At 43.2% G+C, this 26863-nt stretch overlaps 1 protein-coding gene across 3 annotated transcripts in view; it reads left to right on the forward strand.

Moving 5' to 3' along the window:
- The window catches only part of Sspn (sarcospan), a 55090-nt gene that overhangs the window by 10921 nt on the left and 17306 nt on the right, over nucleotides 1-26863 (forward strand). Inside the window, exon 1 of one of the 3 annotated variants that reach the window (XM_026787931.1) lies at nucleotides 23687-23705. The exons of the other annotated variants lie outside the window; for them this stretch is intronic. Coding sequence (XP_026643732.1) covers nucleotides 23700-23705 — 6 coding nt within the window. The 5' untranslated portion in view covers nucleotides 23687-23699. Of the gene's footprint in view, nucleotides 1-23686; nucleotides 23706-26863 lie in introns of those variants that run through there. 3 annotated transcript variants of the gene reach the window in all.

Consider the following 26863-nt stretch of genomic DNA (forward strand, 5'->3'; position numbering starts at 1 on the left):
AAACTTGGGTTTATTCTTCTCTGTTTAGTAGCATGTGTTAGGGGTGTCTGCCTGCGTCTAAGATGGCATTCCCACAGCTGGGGGACATCTCCAACTGCTGATGGACTGGCCCCTCATCACATCTGACAGTAACGGATAGTGCCCATTAGAGATGTACCCCACACCCGCGTTTCCGGAGCCCATCTCTGCTTGGAGTCCCAAGCGGTGCTTTATTTCCTTTGGCGTCTTTGCCCTGAAGTCAATTTCAGCGCCTGTTCCCACATCTCACCTCCCCTGAGGACATTGTGATGTTCTTGTCTCTAGTACCCAGCTCGTCTCTACTTACCAAGTAAGTGAGGCAGATGAGAACTTTCTCTCATCATCCTGCCTCTGCCTCTGCCTCCTGAATGCTGGAATTGCATGCGGGTGCAGCCATGCCCTGCCTCCTGCTATGTTCCTAAGCTGCAAGGCCTCTCCCTCCATCATGTCTACTGGAATCCAAACTCTGAGATACACGTCATATTAGCCCTGTCAGAATTTAAGGCAAAAGCTTAAAAGAAAGGGAATTGTGCTTCCTGTTTTCAAGTCCATCACGAAACCCATGGAATGAATGTGGAATGAGAAGTCCCGCTGGGTATTTCACAAACAATGCAGGAATAATGGTGCATGGCAGTGATCCCAGCACTCCAGAGGCTGAGGCAGGAGGATTGCAAGTTCCAGGCCAATCTAAACAGTAGAGTGATACCCTATCTCAAAACATAAGTGCACGTGCACACACACAAAGAATTTCAATATTTCTAATTTCAGTGTTTCAATTTCTGATTTCTCTGGGGGATTAGAAATGCAGGTGCATTTGGATGCTTCAGATCGGCTTAGTACTTGACACAGTGGAAAAGGAACCCATGGATGGCTGTTTTTAAGAGAGAATTGCAAGAATGGGGGCTTGGTGAAAATTTACCGTGAAATTTGCAAGCAGATGGCAAGTCAGGCCGAGGGGTAGTTATTATTCACGATTCACACCTAGAGGAAGCTCGATGCATGGTGTAGCTAAGGAGCTCCACCATCACGAAGACCAGCCGGAAGGGCACAGGTTTGGTGCCGGCTTTCATCAAGTCAGGAAGCCAAGGGGACTGTCACTTTCCACACAGGAGTTCTGAGATTTGAAAAATTAAATCTGGAATACTATTTTTAGAAACACACTGTGTAATAATTTATTATTTTTCATACTAGGACTTTAATATGTGTTCCCAAACCTAGTACAACACCTCGGGTACCACTGGGTGACATACTTTATTACGTGACTGTCACAGGGTTGTTAGAACTCAGGAATAATGAGTACAGGGCTGATCCAACCAATCCCCATGGAGCATACATAATAGATGAATAGTAAGAAAATAACTTGATAGCCATGTGAAATTCTCACATCAAATATAAAAATTTTAATGAGTATATGAAAATAGCATGGAATATTTAAGAATTTCAGGGTAGAAGAGGAAAGTTAGGACAGAACAAAATCCACCAGAGATAGATGGGCTGAAACTTTGCTGGTCAGCCACGACCTCGTGGTTGTTATATAGAATAATAGAAATGGGTTAAATTAAGATGTAAGAGTTAGACAATAAGAAGCTAGAGCTAATGGGCCAAGCAGTGATTTAATTAATACAGTTTCTGTGTGGTTATTTCGGTTCTGGGTGACCAGGACAAATAAGCAGCCTCCTCCAACAGTGGGGGTTGCTAAGGACCTAAAGATGCATCCTTCACCTAACGAGGAGATGCTGCCATTTCTGATATATTTTAAAAATCTTTCACTTCAGATTTGTTCCACTCAGAAGTTTACCCAGAGGATAGTGTCTGGATACATCTTTGAGATGTTGATGTGAGTCACCTCAGTCTTTAATGTTTTTGTAAGAGTAATTCTAGTACATAGACTTTTGGGGGTAACTGAAAGAAAAGGGAAGTAATATATGATTTAACCCCCTACCCACTAGGCTGCAGTGTGTCCCCTCAAACATAATCTATAACATTGAAATCTATTTCTCTCAAACCTGCTGTTATCCAGAGTTTCTGTCTGAACTTATATATTCCCATTTTAAAATAATAGAACTAGATATTGAAATGGAAATTTTAGCCATAGCATTTAAGAGGACTCTAAAGTAAGAATAGTGTGTTGTTATTGCTGCCTGTGGCTCCGGGCTCCCAGAATGTATAGAACACTAACTCATGATTTCCAAGATGTTTTAAAGTGGTTTGAGGCTGGAGAGATGACATGGCTTGCTAATCATTCAGAGGACCAGAGTTTGGATCTCAGCGCCCAGGTCAGGTAGTTCACAACTGCCTGTCACTGCAGCTCCAGGGGATCTGATGACCCCTTGTGGCCTGCATAGACATTTGCATACACACGCACAAATAAAATAATAAATCTTAAAAAAAATAACTAAGTAGCAATAGCAACCACAGAGTAGATGAATTCACTTGACTTATTTTGCTTTTCCATGGCTAGAATAAATGACCTCTGGGGCTGATGTGCTGGAGTTGGCCGGTGGTGGGGTTAAGACCCCCAGGAGGGAAGCAACCGGTAAATCTATAATTTTCAGTCTCGCCACCCACAGGTTTCTGACACTCTGCTCACTTCTCACTTGCTGTGAGGAAATATCTGGGCTCCCTTGCCCACCCCCACTGCTACAGTACCATCCTTGCCATTTCTGTTAAGATTGCTGTCTGATTGGCCGGTTTGTGTTGCTGTGCTCCGAGATAAGACAGCAGCATTAAAAGGATGTGTGCAGGGCATACCAGACTCCAGTCTGCAAATCTTGATGCAACTCCAGGGCAAGATTAAAATTTAGTCACTGGACTAGAACTAGGTAGATGACGTCCATTTGGGGAGCCTAGACCATGTCAGTCTAAAATGCCAGCCACAAAAACCAGTCAGAATGTGGAGCTGGATGGGGTTGGTAGGGGTCTAAGGGTGGACATGGGCTTTTTATTTTACCATATTCCCCTAGTTTTCATGGTGTGTGTGTATGTGTGCGTGTGTGTGTGTACATGCCATGACATGAGTGTGGACGTCATGTGTGTGCATGTGTGTGTGCTTGTGTGTGTGTGTGAGTGTGTGTGTGTGTGTGTGTGAGTGTGTGTGCGTGTGTGTGTGAGTGTGTGTTTGTGTGTGTGTGTGAGTTTGTGTGTGTGAGTGTGTGCGTTTGTGTGTGTGTGTTTGTGTGTGTGTGTGTGTGTACATGCCATGACATGAGTGTGGACGTCAGAGGACAGCTCGGAGGAGTTAGTTCTTTTCTCCCACCATGTGAACCTTACAGACCAAATTCAGGGTTGGTTGTAGCAAGTTTACCTTTTGAACCATCTTGCTGGGTGTGCTTTTTGCTTTTGAGACAGGGTTTCGTATATCCCGGGTTGACCTTGAACTTCTGATCTAACTGCCTCTCCCTCCCTAATTCTGGAATTATAGGCCTGTGTCACTATACTTGGAGAGAGTGACACTCTGTTCAGTGACTCGTAAGCAGGCTCCTTGTCGAATTGCTGAAGACTTTAGAGTTTCCTAGAACAGTCAGCGAAAATTCTCAGTTGGTGAAAGCAAATATACAGTGTGTGTGTGCATATATGTGTGTCTTAGTTAGTTTTTTTTTTTTTTTTTTTGGTTTTTCGAGACAGGGTTTCTCTGTGGTTTTTGAGCCTGAGATCTGCCTGCCTCTGCCTCCCAAGTGCTGGGATTAAAGGCGTACGCCACCACCGCCCAGCTTCTTAGTTAGGTTTTTATTGCTATGAGTTGCTATGACCACAGCAACTCTTATAAAGGAAAACATTTGATTGAGGTGGTGGCTTACAGTTTCAGAGTTCAGTCCATTATCATCATGAAGGGGAGCATGGCACATGCAGGCAGATGTGGTGCTGGGGCTGGCGAAGGGGAGCATGGCACATGCAGGTAGACGTGGTGCTGGGGCTGGCGTCCTAGTCTTGACTTGGAGGCAACAGGAAGTCAACTGACTGTCTCACTGAGAGTAGCTCAACTCCTACCCCCACAATAACACTCTTCCTCCAACAAGGTCCCACCTCCTAATAGTGCCACTCCCTTTGGGGGGCCCATTTCTTCAAACCACCCCATTCCACTCCCTGCCCCCCAAAGACTTATATCATAATGCAAAAAAATGCATTCAGTCCAACTTCAAAAGTTCCAATAGTCTCTAACAGTTTCAAACTTGTTTCAAAGTCCAGAATCTTTTCTGAGACACATGGCAATCTCTTAAGTGTAATCCCCCTTTAAAAGTCAAAAGGCAGATCACATACTTACCACTCCAAAACACACAGAAGGGAGCATAGCAAGGAAATACTGGACCAAAGCAAAACCAAACCCAGTTGGGCAAACTTCAAACTCTATATTGAATAGCTATTCAGATCTCAAAATCTGAGAGTTAGAGATCTTAGTTCAGCTTTACTGACTAATCTTTTGGTCTGGTTCCACTCCCAATTAGCAGTTCTCCTCAGTAGGTATCCCATGACTCTGGGATCTGTGACATCTTGTATTCTTCAAGGCAACCCAGACTTCAACGTCACCTCTTCACACAATGGCCTCTCTAGGCCTTCATTCAGGGCCATCCCTAGTACATGTCTGGCCTCAGTGGTATTCTTTTGGTGAAGAGGCAATTTCCTTAATCCATTTCTTCTATCGTTAATTAATATTCACAACCCCATGACTGAAGTTGCCAACTTCTGCTGTTTGCTGGGGCTGGAACATGGCCCCCTTGTTCAATTGCATCTTCACCAGCTTTCTGTTTTCCACCTTTACTGCCAAAGCTTGGCTGTTCTTGAATGTGTTTGATGCATTTTTCTAGTTATTCTTTATCAATAAAAACTTGGGATCAGATATTGGGGTAAGAACCTGTTTGATCAGAGAAGCAACAGAGAAGCAATCAATGACCCCCCCATCTCTTTTGTTCTTCCATCCAAAAGGATCGAGAGCTCTCAGCCTACTAATTCTTGTCTGTCTGTCCTCAGTCCTCCAAAACCTCTATGATTAATTTTGGTCAATGAGTAGCTAGTTCTGACCTCTGATTTAAAACAACCTCTAATGTCAGTCTTGGGAGTATCATAATGCAATCAAAATATTATATAACATTTCCCCCATTTTGTCTAGATAAAAAGGGAGGGTTTTAACTCTGAAACAAAAGAACTATTTATAATAAGAAAAATTATCAGGTAAGAATTACATTTGTAATGTCCGGTCCATTTGGATTTGGCAAACTCAGAGAAAGTTCTCCATTATCTAGCCTATCTTAGTGAGTTCCAAGTTTTGTAGGTAATTCACTTTCCCTCCTAACTTGTATTCCCCACCCCAGGCTATCTTTTTATGTATCTCAACCTTATACACTTTATACCTCTCTCATGAGGTTTTTTTTCCAAATTTGGTAGCAAGAGAAACTAACTATAATTATCTAGTCTTCAACTTCATCAGAGACCTGAGAAGGACATAAGATTATCTGAGTAAATAGAAAGTACAGAGCAAACAACTTCCAAAAATATAGAAATGATGAAAGCAGCTGGCTGCCTGGATGGCCACTCAAGGTTCTCTATAAGGTTAGGACATCTATCTTTGGCCTACAGGCCTAGTCTGACAGACTTTTCTGTGAAGCAGAAATTTTGAAGGCCTGTCCTACCTCGTCTTGGCAAAGTTTGGCAGTCAGCTTTTTGTGTGTGGGTCTAGCTTGTCCTATTTGGACAGTATACTGTCAGCTGTCAAGGCAAGGACAAATTTGGCCACAAAGAAAGCAAACTCCATATGGAGTTTCTTTAATGCCTATCATCTTCTTTAAGGTAGATTGGTACTGGCAGGAGAAGGCGTATTTCACTGTCATGAAAAGCCTTATGTTATTAAAACATCTTAAATGACATATTCAATAGATTTCTGAAGTGTTTGGTGATTACCTGCCTATCTAAAATATATCTGTTTGATTTTGAAAATATACATAACCTGACTACAAGTTTGATTGTTATAGGTGACTAACTACTAACCTGCATAATCCTAAATAGATTGTAGTAATAACTTTCAAGGACTAAAAATTTATATTACACTGTTAAATGAGCTACATAGACATAATACCTTAAAAAGACTGTGTGCATATATATAAAATAACAAAAATAAACTTAAATTTGTGTCAATATATAAAAACCCATACCAATATAAAATATTTAAGATTAATAGTTGCTTTTTTAAGTTTAAAAGCGGATTCAGAAATCTACCCCTTTATCCTATTATTTATATATCCCCCATTTTTCTTTTAAGTATGAGATACCTGAATCTAATCTCTTTTGTTCAGCATTTTCCTGACCATGATCAATCATAATTTGTAACCAATTCCCTAAACAATGACAAATATCGATAACTCATTGAATGACCAAAACCACCCCTTCACCTCTTAGGGATGTGTGCTTTGTGTTCTTTGGGTTGCCTCTTGTTGCTTGGGGATGATGGAATCTCTAGAGCACCCTGAGAAAACTGAGATAATGGTCAGGTCCTGGGAGAGCTGGCTGACTCATTTCTTCTCCATTTTCTGTGTGATAGGAAAGTGTAGGACTTATTTGAAGTCCTGGCTTGAGTAGTCTACAAGACTGGACTATCTTAGCTAACTGACATGAAATTTTCCTGAGCAGTTTTTACTCCAAAACTTTTATTTGGGTGGTGTTTGTCATCTTAGTGGCATTACCACAATCCAGGTGGAATTGTCATTTTGGGGCCCCATCTTCCTTTTGGAGACTTCAAAGGTTCTTGTTAGAAATGGCCATGGTTCACTGCAGAACATTTAAACATTTTAAATATCATATGCAGTAGATCTTGGAGAGGGTAAAGGACCACAATTTGTTAAGTATATCGGGGTACACAAAGTTAATTGCTAGTTACCCGATAGAGACATAAGCCCAAAATAATGTACAGGAAGCTAGATGAAACCTTTTTCTAAAGTTAGTACTCTATATGACCATTAATATCACAGCAGAAAGTTTATCATATAAAATTTGAGATATGTATACCTTAAGACAAGTTTTGAAGGGTCAAAATAAAACTGAAAGCTTATGAGACTAGTAGCAATGAAATAGTCCCTTAATTTTGGTTTTTCTTCTATCCCATACCAGGTGGCTCTTCTGACATGAGACAGAGATTTTGGATTTTCCTTTAACACACATGCTTGGGTTTAGAGAAGGAGTGAGCCACACTCCAACTCCAAAGCCAGATTTAATTTTTAATTGAACTGGGACTACAAAAAAGACCATTTGTGTTAAATATCTGGAGAGAACAGCAGAAATAAACATTTAAATATTTATGAAATTTTATCCTGTTGGAAATGTTCTGTATCATGACACCAATTTACTCTTTTTCTTGGGACATTTTCTCTGGATAATTCACCCTTTTTCTTCAGATGTCTCATGTGTCCAGTGGTCTTCAGATTCCTTAGTTGGATGCCTTTATTCTGCAGGAAAGACAAAAATAAAACCCTGCCTCAACCCTAATTTTGGGGAGTCTCCAATTTGGCAGGTTATATCTGATCAAATGAAAGGCATTTGTTAGTCTTATAAGTCAGTTTAGATTGAATCGTCATGCTGTTTGGTGAAGTATCTCCTCTTTTAATCTGTTTCATTTTACAAGAGACTCTTGTTCGAGTCTAATCTTTATCAATTTTGATGGTATCCATAGCTTTTCTTCTCCCATGGAAACAAAAATCCTCTCCCCCAAGGTAACACATATTCTGCTTTCCATTCTGAGATCAACACATCTTTAAAGAATACAGCTGATTTAATTCGGCATTTTTTCTACTATCCAGTGTCTCTCCACAGCTGTCCTTCCTTTCTCATTAGCAGTTAGAAATTTTAAAGTTAATAAAGCATTGTGCAATTTATTTCTTGGAGGTCTTTATCATCCTTTTTTTGTTTATTAAGCATATCTTTTAGCATGCTTAATATCTTTTAGCTTTCTATAACTGCTTGCCCTGTAGGGTTGTGTGGTATACATGTAATATGCTTTATATTATAATAAGCAAAAAACTGTTTCATTTTACAAGAGACATATGCTGGAGCATTGTCAGTCTTAATTTGTACAGGTATCACCAGGATGGCCATAGCTTCTAACAATGTGTAATTACAGAATCAGCCTTTTCAGAATTCAAAGAAATAACCTATTTTAATCCTAAATATGTATCTGTGGTAAGGTGTACATATTTTAATTTTTCAAACTCACAAAATGAAACACATTCATTTGCCAAATTTCATTTCTTTGAATTCCTTTTGCAGTACTCCTGCATGTTGGTTATACAAAGAACAAGTAGGACATTTCCTTTTAATTTCCTGGCTTGTTGACAAATGATAGAAAAATCTATCTTCAGACCTTTGCTACTAACATGTTGTTTCCTATGAAATCCTGAATCTTCTACCCATAGATGATCAATTTCATCATTACCTTGTGCTAGAGGGCCTGGTAGACCCATATGGGATCTGTTACATGTGACATACAAGGGATGATTTCTATTTCTGAGTATTTCTTCTAATTGAATAAATAACAAAGTTAATTCTGAATTATTTGGAATAAGTTCAGCTGTTTCAACATGCAAAACAACTCTTTTTGCATATTGAAAATCAGTAACTATATGAAGTGGTTCTGGAAAATCTGGTAATACCGTGAGAATAGCATACAATTTTGACTTTTGAACAGAATAATAAGGGCTTTGAGCTACCTTGCTTAAATTTCCTGACTTATAACCTGCTTTTCCTGATTTACTTACATTCTTATAGAGTGTAGCTACTCCACAAATTGGTGTTCTCCATACAATGTGAGGGAGGTTCCAATTAGTTCTCTTTATAAACTGAAGTCTTTTGCTTTGGGGATATTTGTTGCTAATATCTCCAAAAAATGACTTCAAGCTCTTTGCCAATTTTCATTTCCTGTGATGAGGAGATTTCAACATTAATCAAAAGTATGACAATTTCTGCTGGTTTTACTCATACTAATTGTTGAAGTTTTAATTTTCCTTTCAGAATCAATTTAGAAATTTTTATACATAGGTCTCTAATTTTATTTTTTGAGGCAGGGTTTCTCTGTAGTTTTGGTGCCTGTCCTGGAACTAGCTCTTGTGGACCAAGTTGGTCTCAGACTCACAGAGATCCACCTGCCTCTGCCTCCTGAGTACTGGGATTAGAGGTGTGTGCTACCACTACCTGGCTGGTATTTAATTTTTTACTCTGTATGATAAAAAATCCATTCTAAGATATTATCTTCTCTCTGCATAAGAATTCCCACAGGTGAATGCAAAGAAGGTACAATATCCAACATAGTCAAGCTCTGGAAATATTCCACATGTGTCCTGTAATTTCATTTATGCCAGAGCCTCAGCTGATAATTTTCTTATACTATCAAGTCATTAGCTCCTTGTAATGTTTGAAATAAATTGCTTAGTTCTTACATTGTCAATTCAATTGTGGCCATAGTCAGTTAATATCGCTCAGCAATTTTTTAAAATAATTAAGAATTTATAACTGATCTCTCCTGATTTGTACTTTTTGGTCAATTTTTTTGTAAACCTGTCTTATATCCTAGGTAATTAATATAATCTCCTCTCTGTATTATTTTCAGGAACAATTTATAATCCCCAACAAGGCAAAATTTACTTTACTTCTTCAGACATTTTATCTAAGGTGTCTGCATCAGAATCAGGTAGTAAGTGACAAATAATGGTAAATTATAGATTTATAAATGATTTCCAATGGCTGTTGTACAAAATATTGACATAAGGTAGGGCTATTAACATCCATCATGGAAGAATTTCCCACTGATAACTTTTAACAGACTGGGAATTATCATACATAGGCACTGTGAAGGCAAATTTTTCTCCATCCTGTTCTCCAAAAGGTATATTTAAAAAGCAGTCTTTTAAGTCCATCACTATAATAGATTATCCTTTAGTTAATAGATAAGGCAAGGGAACTGCAGTAAAGAGCCATTGGCTGAATCCCCTTATTAATAGCTCGTGAATCTGTTGCCATTCTTCATTCTTCATATCTCATTTCAATGACAAAAATATGAGAATTCCAAGGGCTGGTTGATTCTTCATTACTCTGACTATTTGGCTGCTCCTGTACCAGCTGTTCTGAAGCCTGCAATCTTTCTGATGTCAAAGGCCATTGTTCCACCCAGACAGGTCTGTCAGTTAGCCATTTTAAAGGTAGGGCTGTTGGTGCCCTTTAAAGATCAGCAGATGTTGTGCCTGTCTTTGTGACCTGAATGGTCCGTGACTGTTCTTGATAAAACCTTTTACTATTTCTCTCAGAAACATATGTTAGTTAATGGTCTGTTTCTGAGATTGGAGGGATGTTAATCTGGGTTTTCCATTGCTATAACAAGTCATGTACCTGTAAATCCATTGCTATGTTATGATGTAGGAGGGTCTTCTATCTATGTATTACTTTTATTGGTTAATAAAGAAACTGCCTTGGCTTTTTTGATAGGGCAGGATTTAGATATGTGGAGCAGACCAAATAGAATTCTGGGAGAAAGAAGCAGAGTCATGCAGATGTCATGAAGCTCTGGCCTGAGATGGACGTAAGTTAGGATCTTTCCCAGTAAGCCACAGCCTCATGGTGCTACACAGATTCAATGGAAATGGGTTAATCAAGATGTGAGAGTTGGTCAATATGAAGCTATTTCTTCAATATGAAGAAATAATGGGCTAGGCAGTGTTTAAATGAATACAACTTGTGTGTTGTTATTTTGGGTGTAAAGCTAGCCATGCAGGAGCCGGGCGGGATGAAAAGCAGGCCTGCTCGCCTCATCACTACAATGTTAGGCATATATGGGTTTAATTTTCCTTTCTGTCTTTCTGGGCTTATACACACAACCAATCTTGTGCTTTGTTTTACTTGAGAGAACTTTGTAATCTCTATAAGCTTAAAATTTACTTCCTGAAGAGGCCAACTTGGAAGCCAAGATTTTAATGCAATTATTATTACATCTGCCCCTGTGTCTACCAAACCCTCAATTTCTTGTGTGTTTAATTTTGGTGCTTGGCTGTTTATAGAAGTTTGCCCAAATATTTGTTTTATGGTTTCTCCTCAAAATTCATTTTATCTTCTGAAGGTTTGCTGTCATTAGAGCAGTTTGCTTTTTCACAACAGGCATGAATTCTTTTAATTCCTCCGAGGAGGAGTTTCCCCAGTGATCACAGGGAATGATTGAACCAAATTTGACACAAGGGCCTGTGAGAGGTCCCCTAAGGTGTTTCCTGATGACAAAGGGTTATCCTGCCTGTCACATGTTGACCTGGATTTATTTGTCCAATGTCAGCCTTTGCCACAATCCTGTTTATTCCAGGAGACTGGGGCCTTCTATTGGGATTACCTCTATGATGACAGAAGTTACAAAATAATCCCACACTAGTTCAGAATTAAGTATAACAAAGGGTTATTTATTTAGGGGAGACTCACAGATCACTGTCCTACCTCTACAAGAAATATTGTTCCCAGGAATGCCTTGCCTACAATCTCTTTTCAGACGACCTAGTTTACCACATTAAAACATCTGATGTTTTTGATTTTTCTTAAAATTTTTTGAGGTCATTTCTCCTACCCAGGTATCATTATGAGCACGAGATCCAAAGTGCTAATCCTGCTGCTAAAGACCTAATTACCCTGTTGCATTCTGAACTAGCATTTTCAAATGCCAAATATTCAATTAATAATTGTCTAACTTCTGGATCTGATAACTATTTATAGCTGTGGTCAGTCTTTGTAAGGAATCAGGAAGGTTCTTTTGGGCCTTGTATAATCTTAGTAAATTGCTCAGTCCTCTTTCCCGATTCTTCAGTCCTGTCCCATGCATTGAAAGCTGCTGTATGGCATTGAGCAAAGGTGTGGTCATCAAATTTAATCTGTCTCTGTAAGTCAGCATGTTGACCCTCACCAAGAATTTGACCTTGGAGAATCTCATAACCTCTAACCGTACCTTGTTCTTCTATGGCGCTAGCTTCCACCACCCTTTCCCACTGTAGCTGAGTACCAGGTTCTGTTGTGTGATGTTTTGCTCCTTTGGCTTTTGGGGGCCTGCCACCCAGTTCCCAAATAAATCACGCATAGAGGTTTATTCTTAGTTATGAATGTCTGGCCTCAGCTTGACTTGTTTCTTGCCAGCTTTTCTTATCTTGAAGCGTCCCAACTACCTTTTGCCTCTGGACATTTATCTTTGCCTATTTTTGTCTGCCTTTCTTTCCTTCTTACTTCCTGGTTGGCTGCGTGACTGGCCCCTGATGTCACCCTCTCCTTGTTCTCTCATTTGCTTCTCATTCCCTTTGTCTCAGATTTCTCCTCCTATTTATTCTCTCTCTCTCTGCCAGCCCCGCCTGTCCTTGCTCCTGTCTCACTATTGGCCGTTCATCTCTTTATTAGGACCACCAGGTGTTTTAGACAGGCACAGGAACACAGCTTCACAGAGTTAAACAAATGCAGCATAAACAAAAGTCACACACCTGAAAATAATATTCCTCAACGAGATTCCAATACTGCTGTAACTAAATCTTTCCAGTCTTGTGGAATAATTTTGAGTGGGCCCTTGAATTTAACATCTGTTTCACAGAAGGTGAATGCGTACCATATGAAACTATTGCTTCCTAAAATCTCTTCAAATCTAACATTTCTACAGGACCCCAGCTACCTTCTGCATAGCCTCAGGAACACCTAGCATCTGGTGGTCATTCTTGAATGCTAATGGGATAAGTTAAGGCTGGTTTTCTAGTGACCTTGGATGCTCCCCCTCAGTTTTATAATGCAGGGGTGCAGTTGATTCTGCTCTAAACTCATCTGTCCATATGTGAATACTTTTCTTAGTTTCATTAATATGTCTTTCTAAGGCTTGTATCTTATCAGTTAATTTGTTTTTTATATTTGGCACTGATATCCAACAGCATTTTAGAAATAAAACATGAATTACCAAACTGATAGTGATTATAGTTGACATAATGTCAATCTCACCTACATTGATTATCCCCTCATTTAATTGTCCCATTCCAAACCATCCATTGGGAAACCATACAGAGGCCTAACTCCCTGTATCCTAACATTGCTTCCCATTTTTAACATGGGGGAAAACTTTCTTTAAAAATTTTTAAAATGATTCCCCTCCTTAAGAATTCCCAGTTGTTTCACCATATCTGCTGGCAATCACAGTGGAGTAAGATGTTCACTGTTGCTGCATAGCACAGGTGGGCAGAGACCACAGGTGGTAAGATGCATAGCACGGGTGGGCAGAGACCACAGCTGGTAAGATGCATAGCAAGGTGGGCAGAGACCACAGCTGGTAAGATGCATAGCAAGGTGGGCAGAGACCACAGCTGGTACAGCTGCATAGCACAGGTGGGCAGAGACCACAGCTGGTACAGCTGCATAACACAGGTGGGCAGAGAACACAGCTAGTACAGCTGCATAGCACAGGTGGGCAAAGACCAGAGCTGGTAAGATGCATAGCATAGGTGGGCAGAGACCACAGCAGTTGAACACAGCAGAGAACACAGCAGTTGCAGCTGCTTGTGTATAGCTGGGAGCTGAGAGTCTGTGGCCTTCACAGAAACAATAGAAGCTTGAAAGGTTATGAAGGTGGCTGATGTGGGGTGACAGTGGCATGAGGAGGGGGTTCAGGGAAAGCCCACAACCTGTGAGGAGAGCGAACCAGCTGCCTGAAAAGTAGACCCAGGAATGTGCAGAAGAAGCACCTGCGGTGGGGAGTGAAGGCACAGGCTGCCTGAAGGCAGAGCTAGCTGGCCAGTGGTGGGCAGGAGGTTAACTCAGGAGGCTTTTGGAGCCCAGTGCGTGTGGAGTTGGGTCTGGAGTTTGTGGCCAAGAATGGGTGGCAACTGGAGGCTGTTGTAGAGAGAGGCTACAACAGGAAAATCCCAGACTCCTTCAGAGGGCCTGGGGTGAGGGAAGAAAAGCAAGCTGCCAGTAGCTCCAGAAGTGGCCCCAGCAGCTGTGAAGCCAGGGCGAGGGGCTACCTCATGATTTTGTGCCCCGAGTTGGATGCCAAGTGATGTATTTATTGAATTATTCTTTATCAATAAAAATTTGGGAGTCAGATATCAGGGTAAGAAACTGAATGATCAGGGAAGCAGCAGAAAAGCAACCAATGATCTATCTCTTCCATTTCTCCATCCCAAAGGCCAAGGCGCTCTCTAAACCTACCTACTATGCCCTGTGTCTATCTGTCCTCAGTTCTCCATCCCAAAGGGCCAAGGCGCTCTCTAAACCCTACCTACTATGCCCTGGGTCTATCTGTCCTCAGTTCTCCAAAACCGCCATGGTTAGTTTTGGTCAGCTAGTAGCTAGCTACACCTTTATAGTCTGTCTTGGGAGTGTCATATTGTGACCAAAATATCACACAACACTTACTCTGTAGACCAGACTGGCCTCAAACTCAGAGATCCTCCTGCCTCTGCTTTCCCATGCTTGGATTAAAGGCGTGCACCACCACACCTGGCTCTAAGCTTTTCTTTAGTTCCTTTTCATTATAAATCTTTATTAGAATTACCATCCAAAGCCACACAACAGAGTCTCTGCTAGGCTGTTTTGAGATTTCCTCTGTCAATGGAATTAATCCAAAATTCTTCACTTTAGCCTTGGGCAATCTTCAGACAAGGGCGAAAGGCAGACACTTTTGTTGCCAAAACATCATAAGAATGCTCTCTGGGCAATGTGCTAGAGTTCTTCTCCTCTGAGACCTTTCTACTAGGGTGCCCATTACACAGCACCTAATGCCTTAACTGCTTTCCTAACCCACAGTCCCAAGGTCCGCATTCCTCCAAACAAAAGCGTAGTTGGCCAATCACAGCAACACCCCAATCCCTGGTACCAACTTCTTAGTTTGGGTTTTCATTGTTGTGAAGAGGCGCCATGACCATGGTAACTCCTCAAAAGAAAACCTTTAACTGGGGTGGCTAACTTACAGTTCAGGGGTTCAGTCCATTATCATCATGGCAGGGAGCATGGTGGCATGCAGGCAGATGTGGTGCTGGAGCTGAGGGTCCTTACATCTTGACTCAGAGGCAACAGGAAGTCCACTGACTGTCACACTGAGAGAAGCTTGAGCAAGAGACCCCAAAGTCTGCTCCCACAGTGACACACTTCCTCCAGGAAGGCCGAACCTCCTAATAATGCCACTCCCTTTGGGGGCCATTTTCTTTCAAACACCACACTGTGCATACATGTATAAATCCAGGACGTCTATTGGTGCTGTCCTTGCTCGAGTCTTGTTGAATTGTCATGGGTGACACTCCTTGCCACCTCCAGGAGACGCAGTATATTACAGCAGATTTCCTCTGCCTCTGACAGTTCTTCCACAATGTTCCTGAGCCTTGGGGTGTTGTAGATGTTTCCACTGGATCTGAGCACCCCAGGGTCACTTGTTCTCTGCGTCTTGATGAGTTGTGGTTTTCTGCACTGGTCTGTGTGGCACGGAGAAACTTTGGTGAGAGGTGGGATACGTACTTAGATTGAAGAATGTCACTGGCTGCATTAGCTCTTGAGAGCACGTGTGTGGGGGTGGGGGCTTCGGTCAAGTCCTGCCTCCCTCCTCGGCTCCAGGGACTATCTTGTTGTTAAAATGCCACTAACTGACATCTTGACTTCTGAGGTCAGTGTGCTTAGCTGAGTGGTGTGGTGGGAAGATGCTCACAGGGTGATCAACTTCAGGAGCCTGCTCTCCTGTGAGGGAGATTGATCCATATTTGTTGTCATGGTTGGTGTTAATTATCAACTTAGCAGGCTCTGGGATCGCCCTGGAGATGGGCCTCTGTATCTGCTTGCGTGGGGAATTATCTTGCTTGCCTTAATTGAGAGGGAGGAAGGGCCCCCTGTGGTGGGCACCATTCCCACCCGGACTGTAGGACTTGGAGAAAGCATTTGTCTGTCTCTACTTCTTGGCTACAGGTGCCATGCAGCCTGTCCTCTCTAGCCACTGTTGCTGTGACTTCTCTGTCATCACAGACTGCAATCTGGAACTGCAGGCCAAAATAAACCCTCTCTCTTAAATTGCTGTGGGTTGGGCTATTTTATCCCAGGAAAGGAAAATAAACTAATCCTTGGTGTTCTAGAACTCTTAGAAGCCACCCCTCTGCTTCTCTTTCTAACTTGCAGTCATTGTTTATAGTTTTTGATGTTAGTAATGAAATGTCCTTTAGTATTTTGTTTATAGAATGCATCACAGATCTCCAAGTGTGTCTCCACGCTGGCCCTCCTCACAGCACAGCCTCTCATCCAGGGGTTCCTCCGGGGGGGGTGGCCCATTTATGGGTTCAAGGACAGACACCTTGTGGGATTCTGTTTGTCAGTCATGAAATCCCTACCAGGCTTTGATTTTCCTTTGCCAAGCACTGCACGAGCCTGAGACATCACAGAGAGAAAACTGGGAGGGCAGCTCGCACATGCCAGATAGAAAGCCCTAGCTCTGCTCCAAACTCAGCTGCCAACAGGGGGCGCAACTAGGGCTGAAGATCAAGAGCCTCCCTGTGCCTACTCTGGTGCGTGTGTGTACACATGTGTGTTCATGAGTCCACAGCCTTCCTGTGCCTTCTCTGGTGTGTGTGTGTACACGTGTGTGTACACATGTCCACAGCCTTCCTGTGCCTCTTCTGGTGTGTGTGTACACGTGTGTGTTCATGAGTCCACAGCCTCCCTGTGCCTCCTCTGGTGTGTGTGTGTGTGTGTGTGTGTGTGTGTGCGCGCGCACATTGTGTGTACACGTGTCCACAGCCTCCCTGTGCCTCCTCTGGTATGTGTGTCCATGTGTGGGCACGTGTGTGTGCTCGTGTCCACGTCAGGGGTCCACAGAGTATCTTATGCAATCTTTTCCCTTACTTTGAGAGACAGGGTCTCTCACTGAACCTGGAGCTCACCAAATGGGCTGGACCAGAGAGCCACCTCCAGGACCAGTCTTTCCCTGCCTTCCCGGTTCTGAGATTAGCCACAGACACATGGCCTTGCTGGGCTTTGTCCTGTGGGTTCTCAGGCTTGCTTGGCAAGGACCTTATTTACTGAGCCACCTTCCTCGTGACTGCCCACAGGAGTGCTCCCTGCATGCCGCCTTTCCTGGGGGGGGTGGCAAAAGGCCAGTAGGTGACTGGTTATTATGCAAATAAAGGGTCTGCTAAGGTCCTGTGAAGAAGGACTCTGGTGTCTGTCAGTGTAGAAATGAGCAACCACCCCCTGGCCGGGACTGTCCTCCTGAGAGGAGCTGTGAGACCCTTCCCATGGCATCTCACTCCGATGTTGTCTGGGAAGTGCTTGATGCAGCAATCTTTGTCACCTTGCCTTACAAGCCCCTTTATGATAAGCTATCGTCAAAGCTCCTTCTCTTGAGTGGAGGATAATAGCCGGGGACAGAGCAGTGGCTCATGTGTTAGCCACTCCGGAGGCCATGTTACCATGATAACTGTGGAGAATGCCATCCTGACTTTTCTACAAGGGGGACCCTGTTCAGACCGTGAGCCCTGGGCTGTGCCTTATCTCCTGGTCAAGCTGTGTAGTGGAAGTTGTAAAAGCTGAGGCCGTTGTGGTCCCAGGAGAATCTCCAGAGAAAGGCGAAGGCAGGGCCGCCCTGCTTTCAGGGAAGAATGAGAGACCTTATCTTGAGTGGTGCGCCCGAGACCACGAGAAGGGCAAGTAAAGATGTCAAGGCAAACAACCGAGGGGAAAAGAGGAGAGCTTTGCTGGGCATGAAAGAGGGAGCTCCGACGTTATCCTCAGGAGCCCCCTTCTCGGGACAGCCACGTCCTGTTCTCCTGTTGTCTCTCCTTCACTCTGACTCTAAAATAGAGGGCCAAACACGCCTGAAGAGGAGTTTACTGGATGTTTACTGAAGGCTTCAGGGTTCTGAGACCAACTACGATTTTAAAAATGAACACGGGGCGACCAAAGCGATTGTGTCCCCGAACCCTCCATAAATAATATCCAGTCAGTCATCAGACCCAGTGCGTCACAGATTTTTCCACATCGAGACCTCCCTGAACCCTCACTCCCCTTCTCCCTGGCCTCGCGCCTCACAAAAGCCCTGTGTCTGGCTAGCCACCTTGTGGAGAGGCACACGGGACAGACTGCGGGCTGCTCGGGGACACTGACCTCCTCGTATTGAAAGGACAGAAAGATTCTCAAACACAAGGTTATGCTCACATCAGTTACTTAATGTTCCCTTATAGCCAGCTTATATATTTAAAAAAAAAACCGTCAGGTCGAGAAGCCACTCGATAGTGTGTTAAGGATCAAACACGATGGTTCATCTGCTCTGCATGTCATATGTTGTACAGGTGAGTGGTTTTCTGTTAGTGTGCTATCCTCATGTATGAGCCTAGGGACCTCAGACCTTGTCTGCAGCCACTTCTTACTTTTGTTCTTTCCCCTCCCCCTCTTCCTCCCTCCTCCTGCTCCTCCTTCTCCTTCAAGATAGGGTCTCATTGGCCTGGAGCTCACCAAATTCTGGGCTGGCCTACTGACAAGCCCAGAGCCTACCCATCTCCACACCCCTTGCTGAGATCACAGGCATGCACCCCACATCTGGCTCTTTGCTCGTGGGTTTGGGGGGACTTGAACTCAGGTCCTCACGCTTACAGGTTAGACACTTCACTGACTGTCACCCCAGCCTAATTGTTGGGAATTCCTATGGTTTTGGCTTTAAGTTTTAGCGTGTGTAGGTGTGTACATAAACACAAGTACTGACCTTCACTGGTAAGTTGATTCTCTATGTGTTTGCTAATTTTGGTTTTCCTTTCAGGAGGTGTTGTGTGGCAACTCAGAGTGGCCTATCTGAGTGTATCCTCCAGGTGGTTTGGTCTTACCCAGCATTCCAATGGCTTCGTAAGATCATATAACCGTTTCTCTTAGCCCACTTGTTATGAAGGTTCAGGCAGACTCAAAAGACATAGGACTTCATAATGAGCTTCCATGTTCCCATCCCCCAGCTTTGAAAATTATCAACTTCTGTATGTCCTCATAATTCTCTGCCTAACCATTTATAGTTATTTTGAAGTGAACCCCAGTCTTGCTGTCATTTTACCCATAAATATTTTGCTATTTAAGTCAAATGGTAAAGAATATAACAACCAAATTCTAATTTCACACATAAAATAATCTTACTAGAAACAGACCAGTGTTGGGAGGCAGAGACAGGTGGATTTCTGTGAATTCGAGGCCAGCCTGGTCTACAAGAGCTAGTTCCAGGACAGGCTCCAAAAAACCACAGAGAAACCCTGTCTCGAAAAACAAAAAAAGAAAAAAAAAACAAAACAAAAAAAAAAAACAACAAAAAAAAATCCTTAATTAATTTGTGAATATTTTTTCATAGTTTCTTAAAGATCTAGTTGTAATTAGTTAATATGGTTTTTATTTCTCCTTCACTAAAACATTTGCCCTTTATTTTCCATACCCCCATTATTTATTTATTGAAACAGCCAAGTGTTAATCAAGGTCAGTTTTATGTCTGTCTTAATAGGTTCCAGAATCATGCAGATAGTTTAGAAGATCTCACCCCAACCCTTGCCCCACTGGCCGAGACAATTCTGGAGCCATCAGAGCTGGTGGTTGACTACTTTGTAGACTTGTCAGGACGCAGCCAAGCTAAAGGCGCAGGCTCGGTTCCTTGGTTCCGTCTTGATGCCTAGAAGGAGGCTCAGACCTGTCATGGGCCTGTGTAACTGTTAAATCTGGTCTCTTCTTACCCAGAAACGGCCACATCCTCCCACACTGTGCCCCGCATTTCTCTAAGACCTTTCCCCTTATCAACTCATTTTATTTTCTTGCTAGTTAATATAAAGAATATTTGCTACGTTTAATCCGGTATTTTAAAGTGTTTTTATAAGGAGTTTTTATGTAATTTAGTCCTTGATATTATACAAAATAAAACTTCTTGATACTTTTAAAATCATATTTGGATCAACTTACTATTTTCTCAACCTTCCAGAGTTTTCTATAAAGGAATACAATATTTTTTTTTCTAGACAGGGTTTCTCTGTGGTTTTGGAGCCTGTCCTGGAACTAGCTCTTGTAGACCAGGCTGGTCTCGAACTCACAGAGATCCGCCTGCCTCTGCCTCCCGAGTGCTGGGATTAAAGGCATGCGCCACCACCGCCCGGCTGGAATACAATATTTTTAATTTACTACATTTTTGTAAGTCAATGAGCTAATATGTACATTATCAGGTCGCTTTTTTGAGTAAGGGCCGTATTGGACATGACTTAAGGAATAAATGAATTTGGCTGGATTCTAGACAACGGAGAGGCAGTACCCCAGGCAGATAAGAAAAGGGCATTTTCTGTCAACGGTCCAGTTTCTTTCCCATTGATACTTAGCCTAGTTTTCATCCATGACTTCTTTCTTGCTTCAAGATTCGGTTGTCTTCAATCTTTTGAGGATGTAAATGATGAACCTTCACCCAAATACACGGAGCTGTGTTACACTGTGAAAAGACAACACGAAGAAGATGCTGGGGTAGACGTGGGTTTGTGAGAGCGACGAGACGTGCAGGCAGAGAGCCCAGTGGCTTACAGCTATGATTGCTTACAATGGTTTTCAAATGAGGCTTTAGAACATCGGCATCATCCGCATCGGGGCTCCCGAGTGCTGGCACACTTCCCACGCATCCTCCCGGTTTTCCAGCAGAAATCTTGCTTTGGCAGAAGCATCCGGGAAAAGGCGCAGTACCGGTAGGATTCGGGGAATTCACACTTCCCTGACCCAGCCACTGTTCGCACATCCAACTTGTCCTAATCCGTTCTGTGGGAATCACTGTGTACACGGTGCAAAGGGGCAGTCAGCGCCAGCACAGCACTGTGTGCTGGGAGCCGGGCAGTGGCTTGAGGAGGAGCACATCTTCCTTCCCGCTCTGTGTGCTTGAGAAACAGCTAAACACAGCTGTGCACATTCCAAAGCCTCATCGGTCGAAAATATCACAGAAGAAACAGTTGTGCTCATTGGAGGTGTCCAATCTCGATGAAGCCCGTCACTTTGAAGGTATTGAACGGTGGCAGGGGCGTTGCCTGCTTAAAAAGTTCTCCCGACGCCCCGTGCTTATCCTGCCGGTCAGAGCTTTGGTCCCAGCGGAGCAGGTAGCTCTTGTTGCTGTGAGGGCGGTGAGAGCAGTACTTGCCTTTAGAATCGCTGGACTTTATTTTTTTTAAAAAAAAAAATCTCAGAAATTTTGTTTCCACAATTTATTTTGTAAAAAGATGTAGATGGCAAATCTGTGGGCCAGGCTAGATTGATTTTGTATTTTAAGGTAATTGCCATATTATTAGTGCCGGTTTAAATTCAGCGTCTTCACACACTTGCGTATGAAAAGTGTATATGAACAGTTCTTGTAATTCAGAGAGGCGCTTGTCACATAGAAACTTCTCAGACGAAAGGACAAGACTCGAGAAGAAAATGGGAGAACAGGGTTGAACGGATGTCGCTTGTCGTTTGGCAAGCCTTTCTCTCTAAACCCTGAGAGGGTACACTTCATGCGATAGAGTTATCATTTACGGTCCATTCTGACATAGAAATTTTGACCTATACCTTCTAATATTTACTTCTTTTAAAAGTAATAAAATATCTGTGCGTGGTGGTACGTACCTGTCGCCGCAGCACCCGGGGGCCGCGGCAGGAGGCTGAGGAGTTCGATGTCGGCCTCCACGGCATCGTGAGCTCCCTGCCAGCCTGGGCTTCATCCAACCTTGTCTTCCTTACAAATATCAAAGAGTTCCCCACCTTCCCTGGAAGATATGATGATACAAAGCCTCGTAGGCCAAAACTCAGACCGCATCTCCAGGGGCAGGCAGAGCTATTCTCCCCGCTAACCTTTCCGCTGACAAGTTCTGCCCCTGTGGAAACTGTTAAGACGTAAGTAAAAGGAAGCAGTGAAGTGAGCAGTCTCTAGGACAACAGCTTCTAAAGGCAAATGACAGGGCTCTGACCACCCTCCTGCAAGGTCACAAGTCAATGTGGTGCCCCGTGGCAGTACTTCCTGGGTGTGTAACTCATTTTCTCTACAGCTTTGTGTATAATAGAAAAGAAGCCACTACTCTGAATCTGACTTATGAAATCAAGGTTGTTTTGTTTGTTTTGTTTTTAAAAAAGATTATAGTTAAAGCCCCAAGTCTGACGCCTGCACCAGTGCTCCCTGTCTCTTCCTGCCTGTTCACCCCTGAGCCCTGGAGCTCAGTCTTTGTGTTTGTTCCTGTCACTTCTGTTCTCTGATAACGTCTTGCGCACTTAGTTTGGCTGGAACTGTTATATTTTGTTTTGTTTTGTTTTAAAAAATACTAATTTTGAATCTGTTATGGCCAGAAATTATTTTTTTCTATGAACATTTTCTTCCAGAATTTCTAAATGCTCGCCTCTATAAAATTATAATAGGGTGGGTTAATCAGAAACATACACAGCACACAGTGGTCACTGAGAGTGGCCTCTCTGGGCATTTGCTAACAAATTGGCCTATAGCAGAAGTGGAATGAAGCAGAAAGACAAGGTCTCTGTCACCCGGGTATTTGCTAACTGTTCACGTCAGCGTCACTGGAGAGCTGCCTGACGGTAGCCCTTGCAGGAGCAGGCCAGGCCACTCCATGAATGGATTCTTTTACCCTCTGGGTGGTGTTTATCAGCTGCCTTGCTGGGTGTTACACCAAGGCCTTTCCATATGTCATCATGTTAACTCCTTCAGCAGTGCAGGGAGCAGACATCTCTGAGGCCCTAGACATGGAGGAGCTACCAGGCCCATGGCTGAGTCTCCGTCTTAAGCTGTACGGACCACCTTACTATGAAACCGTGGACAGTTGTTGCATTTCCTTTTTTCTGTTCCCTTGGTCCATGCGTGTCACATATGTTGCTGTGAGGTCTTGGGTCATGTGCAGTGGATCTGTGCAAATTCACTGGTGTGCGTGTACGTGTGAGTGCGTGTACACGCATGCATGCGCTCGAGTGTGCCTGTGCAAGCTTGCATATTGGAACTGTTGAGAATTACCCACTCTTGTGTCTCAGGCAAAACTGTCACTTAAGAGTGAATTGCTGTTTTGTGTCACTTTGTCCTCCTGGAGGGGAGTGTTGAGGTGCTGTCTGTAGCCCCAGTCATTGCTGTGTTACAGCCCTCTTATTGGTGTCGAAGGACGTCCCTCCACTCAAGGCCATCGAGGCAAGGGTTTGGGTGTCACTCCGCCGGTGCGTTAGGAGTGTGACGGCACATCTGAGATACAATGGGGCGCTTTCATTGGTGTGCATCGTTTGTTTCCAGCTCAGACGTCAGAGTAAGCAACTGGCAAAGACTGAGCTCGTGCGAGACAGAAAATAAAACGGTACCTGCGGCTGCTCCAGGCTCGCGACTTTAAAGTCTTTGAGACAATCTATAAATTAGCCAGGACGACTTTCTCTATGGAGTACGGAATAAGAGAGACTCCCTGGCTGAGAGGAACCCCCAGTGTGTCACCCATGACTCAGGCATTCAGGGGAGGAGCGGGAGCTGGCAGGCTTCACACATATCTGCCACTTGCTGCCAGGATTCCTCCAGGGAGACACCGTGGCCTGCGGTGGCGAGAAGACAGTGCGCTCGGACGAGTCCCCGGTTAACTCTGGTGTTATATTCTGTGACGCCTACCATCAAGCCTTTGTTGACTTAATCTCATTAAGTTTTCCATTGCTTGCCTATAAAGCAGAACTAGTAGCAGTGGCTTCCGAGGATGCCTGTGAGTGTGAAGTAGAAGCCAGGTGTGGCACACACTTGTGAGCCCACCACCTAGGAGGTGGAGTACGGAAAGGTGGGAGTTTAAGGTCGTGTTTAACGGCATAGTTTAGAAGACAGGGCATGTGGAATCAGCGGTCTCAGCTGTGAGCCTGGCTCAGTTGACAGTACAGTCGGGACCTTTTAATAGACTTTCGGTTTGGTCTCTGACGGGCACAATATCTATGGCATTAGTAATCACTAGCTAATGATATGTCAGCCGGCACTGGTGTCCTCTGTGTGGAAGGATTATCCCTGCTGCTTTCTTCACGTTTCTGTTAGTCATCAGATTAACTACTGCAACAAAGCGTCATTGCTTCTTTTTGCAGATGGGGGAATGGAGAACTCAGAGAATCAGTTAAAGCCAGGCATGGTGATGCATGCCTGCAACCCCAGTACTCAGGAGGTAGAGAGAGGAAGGTCCAAGTTCAAGGCTACCCCCAGCTACATAGTGACTTCCAAGCCAGCCTGGATTTCATGAGATTCTGTCTCAGATGGGGGATCAGAGGGCAAAAGACTTATGTCTAAGATATTCCATGAGTAAAGGGGTGGAGTCAGAATTCAAGCTGTGAAAACCGTGTTCCCACCACGCTGCTCTAGTAGCAAGAACAGTTTCATGCTTGGCTTTCAGCTGAGCCAAGCAGCTAGTTTTCATTTGTTAAAGGAACTGTGACCTAGTGTTTTGTGGTTTCAAATGTTATTCTTTCTTTCTTTCTTTCTTTCTTTCTTTCTTTCTTTCTTTCTTTCTTTCTTTCTTTCTTTCTTCTCTTTTGGTGTATAATCTGATGGTGAAGCATGCATTTCTGTGTCTTATTATTTTGCATTTGCCTAAACCCACAATGAAAAGTGATGTTGTAGCAAGCCGAGTAGACCCGAGAAATTGTTGCTACCAAGAAAACATGCTTTACTCTTTCCCAAGCTTTCTCAGGCTTTCAGTGGATTCAGTTGTCCACACGTCTGGGCGCCAAAATGTAACTGCGTAAACGAATGCAGACAGATTGTAAAAATATATACAGCTTTAATGGAGAAATAAACTTACAGAACCACCGTTCCCGCAGAGACCAGGAAAGCAGAAGCAACAGCTGGGGACACACTCGCCAGATTTATAGGTAAACATTAGCCCGAGGCGAACACGCCCCCTAAGGGGCGGGACTTATCCCTACATGATGTGATAACGAATGCAGAGGATGTCCTTCACAATCTCACTGTGCTTAAACTCTGTCTGGTTAACTCCAAAAGCTTCATCTCTAACAAATGGTACGTGGCAAAAAGAGATATAACTGTTTCGATGACTATAGCATTATGAAGCAGATAAAGATTTGACAATAATTGGGAGGGAACATAGTATTGGCTGCTTATTTCACAAGGGGATGTGAATTATTCCTTTGTTCATTGTTTCCAAATGTTGCATACACTACCTTCCTATTACCCATTTAGCAGATATACAGGCTACCAAATCAACTGTCTTTCTAGTATAGCATATATATTCAACTAATTCTATTTTATTTACTAATGCTCTTGGCATACTGGAGTATTGATGCTGATAACTTTATTATTGTACATTGTTATGTGTTGTATTTTGTGATTAATCTGATGCCATACTTTGACAAATATATCATGATATATTTGTGATAGATAGATAGATAGATAGATAGATAGATAGATAGATAGAGGTAAGTGGGTGGATGAATGGATGTATAGCTAGATGGATAGATAGATATATGATAGATATAAATATAGAAAGATACATAAATGGGTGAATGAATAGATATAGATAGACAGATGATAGAAGATAGATAGATAGATAGATAGATAGATAGATAGATGAATAGATAGATAGATAGATGAATAGATAGATAGATAGATAGATAGATAGATAGATAGATAGATAGATAGATAGATAGATAGATACTCCCTGCTATCTCAAGCATCTGATGGGTCCTCAGAATATATCTCTCATAGATAAAGATGGACTACAGTGTAGTGGGATTTGTCTTTGGTGCTCTCCTGTGCCCCTCTGTACTGAGTCTGTGCTTCTTTCAGGGATTCTAAGCAGTTAGTAAAGTTTAATATAAGCCAACCTCACTGGGTGAGCAGCTGCTCCCATCAAAGCAGAGGCAGATGTGGTGGGAAGGGAGTGTGGAAGGGGAGCCTGGCATCTCATCAGTCTCTTTAGGTATTGTGAAGTCTACCATGGTAGAGTCTACTCCATGGAAGTGACCGAAAGTGGCAAACTTCTCCAAGCCATCGTGGAACAATGACCATCACACCCCTGAAGATGTGGTCCGATTTTGGAAAAGATCACTTTGCTTTGATCTGATATGGGTGATAACTGTCCAGTGTATCAGGACGACGTGTAACGTAACACGTGCTGATAGTTCAGAGACTCCCTGAGCCTTCTTAGTAAAAAGCTAAATGACCAATAGCAAGGTGGAGGCAGGATGGTGGGGGTTGGCAGGCAGAGAGGATGAGTAGGAGGAGAAATTTAGACCCAGAAGAAAAGAAGAGAGAACAATGGGGAAAGAAGAGGAAGGCAGCCAGGGGCAGCCAGCCAGGCAGTCACCAGCCAGTTACTAAGTAGGACATACAGAATGAAAGAAAGGTTACAAGCTCTGAGGTAAAATGTGGACGAAGAGAAACCAATTGATATGAGTTATAAGAGCTAGGGGGACAAGCATAAGATAAGGCCACACATTCATAATTAATATTAAGTCTCCACATCATGGTTTGGGGGCTGATGATCCAAGAAAGCCTGCTACATTCTACACGGCGCTGAACACAATAGAAGTGGCCAATGATAATACATACTGTTTTCACCATTTGTAAATAAATCTCTACAGTGTTCTGTTGTCTTGATAGACCCCACACAGACACTTAAGGGATTGTGTTTACACCTGGACCTGTGTGTCTCAGTGGTGTGGGAGGTCCTTTTGTCTATGTGTTGCTTTTATTGGCTAATGAATAAAGAAACTGGCTTGGCCTGATAGGGTAGAACAGAGCTAGGTGGGGAAAACTATAAACGAAATGCTGGGAGAAAGGAGGCTGAGTCAGAGAGAAGCCATGGAGCCGCCAGAGACAGACTCTGGGCACTTTAGCCAGTAAACCACTGTCACGTGGCAATGG

This window comes from Microtus ochrogaster (genome assembly GCF_000317375.1).
Source record: "Microtus ochrogaster isolate Prairie Vole_2 chromosome 14 unlocalized genomic scaffold, MicOch1.0 chr14_random_2, whole genome shotgun sequence".
NCBI lineage: Eukaryota > Metazoa > Chordata > Mammalia > Rodentia > Cricetidae > Microtus > Microtus ochrogaster.